This window comes from Dipodomys spectabilis, unplaced genomic scaffold (genome assembly GCF_019054845.1).
Source record: "Dipodomys spectabilis isolate Male_0828 unplaced genomic scaffold, ASM1905484v1 ptg000076l, whole genome shotgun sequence".
NCBI lineage: Eukaryota > Metazoa > Chordata > Mammalia > Rodentia > Heteromyidae > Dipodomys > Dipodomys spectabilis.
In genome coordinates, this window is record NW_024870753.1 from 9,012,760 (window position 1) to 9,020,000 (window position 7,241).

General features: G+C 74.6%; 1 protein-coding gene across 1 annotated transcript in view; it reads left to right on the plus strand.

Annotated features, from left to right (window-relative positions):
• Positions 1-392: 392 nt before the first annotated feature.
• The window catches only part of LOC122110229 (basic proline-rich protein-like), a 25,117-nt gene continuing 18,268 nt past the window's right edge, over positions 393-7,241 (plus strand). The window contains exons 1-2 of the mRNA XM_042682727.1: positions 393-428; positions 644-1,931. Of these exons, the coding sequence (XP_042538661.1) occupies positions 393-428; positions 644-1,931 (1,324 nt within the window). The remainder of the gene's footprint in view (positions 429-643; positions 1,932-7,241) is intronic.

Genomic DNA, 7,241 nt, shown 5'->3' on the forward strand with positions numbered 1-7,241 from the left:
GCCCTTGCATTGGGGGCGAGGTTGGCCACGGAAGGATTCGGGGCTCAGGGCGTCTTTATTTCTGAGAGGTGGTCCTCTGCAGGTCCCTAAGGGTCCTGAATTTGGACGGTGCTCCCCTGCAGCCCTAGGTCATTTTCCTGTTTCAGGTGGTCAACCCACCAGGAGCCAGGACGGCTCAGAGACTCTTCCGAGTAGGAGCCTCAGAGGCCTCTCCACACACTCTGCTCACCTGGAGCCTCCCGATGGCAGGAGCCCGAGGTGGGGGGTACAATGTAGGCTCCAAAGGGCACGCCCCAAAGTCTTTCTGGCCTACTCTGTGCTTTCTTAGCTCCCAGGCAATATGCCTCCCGTCCCAGGATGCACTCGTGTGTTGAGCAACACCAAACACGAACATGCGGTGGAGATACAAACTGTATGTGCATCCCACAGTGAGTGTGTGTGCGTGTGTGTGTGCGCGTGCGTGTGCGTGTGTGTGTGCGTGTGCGTGTGCGTGCGTGTGTGTGTGCGTGCGTGTGCGCGTGCGTGTGTATGTGCGTGTGCGCGTGCGCGTGCGTGTGCGTGTGTGGGTCCTGGGGCTTGAACTCATCACCTGGGGGCTGTCCCTGGGCTTCTGTGCTCAGGGGTGCTCCAGCTGCTCTTCTAGCCGAGTGGAGGATCGAGCCCCGGTACCGGCACAGAAAACAAGAAGAAAAGAAAAAAGGAAGAAGGGAAAAGCGTGACCCCCTCGTGCTCGTTCTGGGGGTCGCGCGTCTTGGTCACCAGTGAAGCGCATCCGCCGGAAGCCGGCAACCGCCTGGAGAGCCGCGCAGGCCCGGGTCCAAAGCGGGGCGCAGGCCCGGGTCCAAAGCGGGACGCAGGCCCGGGGCCAAAGCGGGCGCAGGCCCGGGTCCAAAGCGGGGCGCAGGCCCGGGGCCAAAGCGGGGCGCAGGCCCGGGTCCAAAGCGGGGCCGCCTTCCCTGCAGCGCAGCCTGGTGGAAGGTGGGCCGGCGCCCCACCCCGGCTCTGGGCTCCACCTCCCTCCATCACCAGGCCGGCCCGGCCCCAGGGGGGAGCTGGGGACAGCGCGGCACGGGTTCGAGCCCCAGGTCCGACCCCAAGTTTAAAACAGAAAGGGAAGAGTGAAGAAGAGGAGGGAGGAGGGGGCAGCTCTGCCTGGGGCGGGCCTGGGCTCGAAGCCCCATCCACGGGGCCCACCGCACCCCCACACCGTGCCCACCCCACGGGGGCCCACCGCCCCCCACACCGTGCCCACCCCACGGGGGCCCACGGGGGCCCACCGCCCCCCACACCGTGTCCACCCCACGGGGGCCCACGGGGGCCCACCGCCCCCCACACCGTGCCCACCCCACAGGGGCCCACGGGGGCCCACCGCCCCCCTACACCGTGCCCACCCCACGGGGGCCCACCGCCCCCCTACACCGTGCCCACCCCACGGGGGCGCACGGGGGCCCATCCCCCCACAATGCCCCCTACACCACCCCCCACCGCGCCCCCCACCACCCCCCACAATGCCCCCTGCACCACACCCACCGCACCCCCCCCACCGTACCCCCTACGCCACCCCCCCATCGCCACAATCACCCCACCGCGCCTTCCACCGTCCCCCCCCCCGCACCCCCAGCGCGCGGGCCTCCCCGCTCCCCCGCTCCCCGCAGGCCGGTCACCCCCTGACCGGAGCAGGCGCCCTGACCTGGGCCGCCCTCCCGCAGGGCCAGACGCCGCCGCCCTCGCTAATGGGATCCAGGCCGCACCCGCACCCGCCCGGGTCGCACCCGCCCGGGTCCCCACCGCCCCTGCCCGCCCCTCCCTGCCCGCGGCTCCCGAGGCCTCGGCCGGCTCCGCAGGCCAAGGGCGACAGCGCCCTCCAGCGGCCGCCTGCGGAGCCGCGCCTGCCGCCCCGTCCAGGGGGCAGCGGAGCCGGGCCGGGCGGGGCAGCGCCCCTCCGACAGCGCCCCTCCGACAGCGCCCCCTCCCAGCAGCGCCCCTCCGACAGCGCCCCTCCAACAGCGCCCCTCCGACAGCGCCCCCTCCGACAGCGCCCCCTCCGACAGCGCCCCTCCAACAGCGCCCCCTCCGACAGCGCCCCCTCCGACAGCGCCCCCTCCGACAGCGCCCCCTCCGACAGCGCCCCCTCCCAGCAGCGCCCCTCCGACAGCGCCCCCTCCGACAGCGCCCCCTCCCAGCAGCGCCCCTCCGACAGCGCCCCCTCCGACAGCGCCCCCTCCCAGCAGCGCCCCTCCGACAGCGCCCCCTCCAGCAGCGCCCCCTCCGACAGCGCCCCCTCCGACAGCGCCCCCTCCGACAGCGCCCCCTCCCAGCAGCGCACCCTCCCAGGAGCGCCCCCTCCCAGCAGCGCCCCCTCCGACAGCGCCCCTCCGACAGCGCCCCCTCCGACAGCGCCCCCTCCGACAGCGCCCCCTCCGACAGCGCCCCTCCGACAGCGCCCCCTCCGACAGCGCCCCTCCGACAGCGCCCCCTCCGACAGCGCCCCTCCGACAGCGCCCCCTCCCAGCAGCGCCCCTCCGACAGCGCCCCCTCCGACAGCGCCCCCTCCCAGCAGCGCCCCTCCGACAGCGCCCCCTCCGACAGCGCCCCCTCCCAGCAGCGCCCCTCCGACAGCGCCCCCTCCAACAGCGCCCCCTCCGACAGCGCCCCTCCAACAGCGCCCCTCCAACAGCGCCCCCTCCGACAGCGCCCCTCCAACAGCGCCCCCTCCGACAGCGCCCCCTCCGACAGCGCCCCCTCCGACAGCGCCCCTCCGACAGCGCCCCCTCCGACAGCGCCCCCTCCGACAGCGCCCCCTCCGACAACGCCCCTCCAACAGCGCCCCCTCCGACAGCGCCCCCTCCGACAGCGCCCCCTCCCAGCAGCGCCCCTCCGACAGCGCCCCTCCGACAGCGACCCCTCCGACAGCGCCCCTCCGACAGCGCCCCCTCCGACAGCGCCCCCTCCGACAGCGCCCCCTCCCAGCAGCGCCCCTCCGACAGCGCCCCTCCGACAGCGCCCCCTCCCAGCAGCGCCCCCTCCCAGCAGCGCCCCTCCGACAGCGCCCCTCCGACAGCGCCCCCTCCGACAGCGCCCCCTCCGGACAGTGCCCCTCTGACAGCGCCCCCTCCAGACCGGACAGCGCCCCCTCCGACAGCGCCCCTCCGACAGCGCCCCCTCCCACAGCGCCCCTCTGACAGCGCCCCCTCCGAACAGCGCCCCTCCGACAGCGCCCCTCCAGCAGCGCCCCCTCCGACAGCGCCCCCTCCCAGCAGCGCCCCTCCGACAGCGCCCCCTCCGACAGCGCCCCCTCCGACAGCGCCCCTCCGACAGCGCCCCCTCCCAGCAGCGCCCCTCCGACAGCGCCCCCTCCCAGCAGCGCCCCTCTGACAGCGCCCCTCCGACAGCGCCCCTCCGACAGCGCCCCTCCGACAGCGCCCCCTCCGACAGCGCCCCCTCCGACAGCGCCCCCTCCCAGCAGCGCCCCCTCCGACAGCGCCCCTCCGACAGCGCCCCCTCCGACAGCGCCCCTCCGACAGCGCCCCTCCGACAGCGCCCCCTCCGACAGCGCCCCCTCCCAGCAGCGCCCCCTCCGACAGCGCCCCCTCCGACAGCGCCCCCTCCGACAGCGCCCCTCCGACAACGCCCCCTCCCAGCAGCGCCCCCTCCGACAGCGCCCCCTCCGACAGCGCCCCCTCCCAGCAGCGCCCCCTCCGACAGCGCCCCTCCGACAGCGCCCCCTCCGACAGCGCCCCTCCGACAGCGCCCCCTCCGACAGCGCCCCTCCGACAGCGCCCCCTCCGACAGCGCCCCCTCCCAGCAGCGCCCCCTCCGACAGCGCCCCTCCGACAGCGCCCCCTCCGACAGCGCCCCCTCCCAGCAGCGCCCCCTCCGACAGCGCCCCTCCGACAGCGCCCCCTCCCAGCAGCGCCCCTCCGACAGCGCCCCTCCGACAGCGCCCCCTCCGACAGCGCCCCCTCCCAGCAGCGCCCCCTCCGACAGCGCCCCCTCCAACAGCGCCCCCTCCGACAGCGCCCCCTCCGACAGCGCCCCTCCGACAGCACCCCCTCCGACAGCGCCCCTCCGACAGCGCCCCCTCCCAGCAGCGCCCCCTCCGACAGCGCCCCCTCCCAGCAGCGCCCCCTCCGACAGCGCCCCCTCCGACAGCGCCCCTCCGACAGCGCCCCCTCCGACAGCGCCCCTCCGACAGCGCCCCTCCAACAGCGCCCCCTCCGACAGCGCCCCCTCCGACAGCGCCCCCTCCCAGCAGCGCCCCCTCCGACAGCGCCCCCTCCCAGCAGCGCCCCCTCCGACAGCGCCCCCTCCCAGCAGCGCCCCCTCCCAGCAGCGCCCCCTCCCAGCAGCGCCCCCTCCGACAGCGCCCCCTCCGACAGCGCCCCCTCCGACAGCGCCCCTCCGACAGCGCCCCCTCCGACAGCGCCCCTCCGACAGCGCCCCCTCCGACAGCGCCCCTCCGACAGCCCCCCTCCGACAGCGCCCCCTCCCACCAGTGCCCCCTCCGACAGCGCCCCCTCCGACAGCGCCCCCTCCAACAGCGCCCCCTCCGACAGCGCCCCCTCCGACAGCGCCCCCTCCCAGCAGCGCCCCCTCCCAGCAGCGCCCCTCCGACAGCGCCCCTCCGACAGCCCCCCTCCGACAGCGCCCCCTCCGACAGTGCCCCCTCCGACAGCGCCCCCTCCGACAGCGCCCCCTCCAACAGCGCCCCCTCCGACAGCGCCCCCTCCGACAGCGCCCCCTCCCAGCAGCGCCCCCTCCGACAGCGCCCCTCCGACAGCGCCCCTCCGACAGCGCCCCCTCCGACAGCGCCCCCTCCGACAGCGCCCCTCCGACAGCCCCCCTCCGACAGCGCCCCCTCCCAGCAGCGCCCCCTCCGACAGCGCCCCCTCCGACAGCGCCCCTCCGACAGCCCCCCTCCGACAGCGCCCCCTCCCAGCAGCGCCCCCTCCGACAGCGCCCCCTCCCAGCAGCGCCCCCTCCGACAGCGCCCCATCCGGACAGCGCCCCCTCCGACAGCGCCCCCTCGCAGCAGCGCCCCCTCCGACAGCGCCCCCTCCGGACAGTGCCCCCTCCGGACAGCGCCCCCTCCGACAGCGCCCCTCCGACAGCGCCCCTCCGACAGCGCCCCCTCCAGACCGGACAGCGCCCCCTCCGGACAGCGCCCCCTCCGGACAGCGCCCCCTCCGGACAGCGCCCCCTCCAGACCGGACAGCGCCCCCTCCGACAGCGCCCCCTCCGACAGCGCCCCTCCGACAGCGCCCCCTCCGACAGCGCCCCCTCCGACAGCGCCCCTCCGACAGCGCCCCTCCCAGCAGCGCCCCCTCCGACAGCGCCCCCTCCGACAGCGCCCCTCCGACAGCCCCCCTCCGACAGCGCCCCCTCCCAGCAGCGCCCCCTCCGACAGCGCCCCCTCCGACAGCGCCCCTCCCAGCAGCGCCCCCTCCGACAGCGCCCCTCCAACAGCGCCCCCTCCCAGCAGCGCCCCCTCCGACAGCGCCCCCTCCAACAGCGCCCCCTCCGACAGCGCCCCCTCCGACAGCGCCCCCTCCCAGCAGCGCCCCTCCGACAGCGCCCCCTCCCAGCAGCGCCCCCTCCGACAGCGCCCCTCCGACAGCGCCCCTCCGACAGCGCCCCCTCCGACAGCGCCCCCTCCGACAGCGCCCCTCCGACAGCCCCCCTCCGACAGCGCCCCCTCCCAGCAGCGCCCCCTCCGACAGCGCCCCCTCCGACAGCGCCCCTCCGACAGCCCCCCTCCGACAGCGCCCCCTCCCAGCAGCGCCCCCTCCGACAGCCCCCCTCCGACAGCGCCCCTCCCAGCAGCGCCCCCTCCGACAGCGCCCCATCCGGACAGCGCCCCCTCCGACAGCGCCCCCTCGCAGCAGCGCCCCCTCCGACAGCGCCCCCTCCGGACAGTGCCCCCTCCGGACAGCGCCCCCTCCGACAGCGCCCCTCCGACAGCGCCCCTCCGACAGCGCCCCCTCCAGACCGGACAGCGCCCCCTCCGGACAGCGCCCCCTCCGGACAGCGCCCCCTCCGGACAGCGCCCCCTCCAGACCGGACAGCGCCCCCTCCGACAGCGCCCCCTCCGACAGCGCCCCTCCGACAGCGCCCCCTCCGACAGCGCCCCCTCCGACAGCGCCCCTCCGACAGCGCCCCTCCCAGCAGCGCCCCCTCCGACAGCGCCCCCTCCGACAGCGCCCCTCCGACAGCCCCCCTCCGACAGCGCCCCCTCCCAGCAGCGCCCCCTCCGACAGCCCCCCTCCGACAGCGCCCCCTCCCAGCAGCGCCCCCTCCGACAGCGCCCCATCCGGACAGCGCCCCCTCCGACAGCGCCCCCTCGCAGCAGCGCCCCCTCCGACAGCGCCCCTCCGACAGCGCCCCCTCGCAGCAGCGCCCCCTCCGACAGCGCCCCCTCCGGACAGTGCCCCCTCCGGACAGCGCCCCCTCCGACAGCGCCCCTCCGACAGCGCCCCTCCGACAGCGCCCCCTCCAGACCGGACAGCGCCCCCTCCGGACAGCGCCCCCTCCGGACAGCGCCCCCTCCGGACAGCGCCCCCTCCAGACCGGACAGCGCCCCCTCCGACAGCGCCCCCTCCGACAGCGCCCCTCCGACAGCGCCCCCTCCGACAGCGCCCCCTCCGACAGCGCCCCTCCGACAGCGCCCCCTCCGACAGCGCCCCCTCCGACAGCGCCCCCTCCGGACACAATCACATCATACACATAATCACACCACACACAATCACACCACACTCAATCACACACCACACACAAACCACACACATGACACACAATCACACACACCACACACATACAACACACACACACCACACATACAACACACACACCACACACTCAATCACACCACACTCACCACACACACATCACACACACCACACACCACACACAATCACACCACACACACACAATCACACACAAACCACATGCTCACACTCAATCACACACCACACACGCTCACACAATCACACTACACACTACACACAATCATATCACACACACCACACACAATCACACCACACTCAATCACACACCACACACTCACTCATACCACACAAAATCACACACCACACACCACTCACACCATACACACACACCACACAAAATCACACACCACACACTCACACAACCCCCCAGTCTGTTGCCTGGAAGTGTAAGATGTTAATGGAACAAAAGCGCAGAACACAAAGGCTACATGGCACGCGTGTGCTCAGTCACCTATA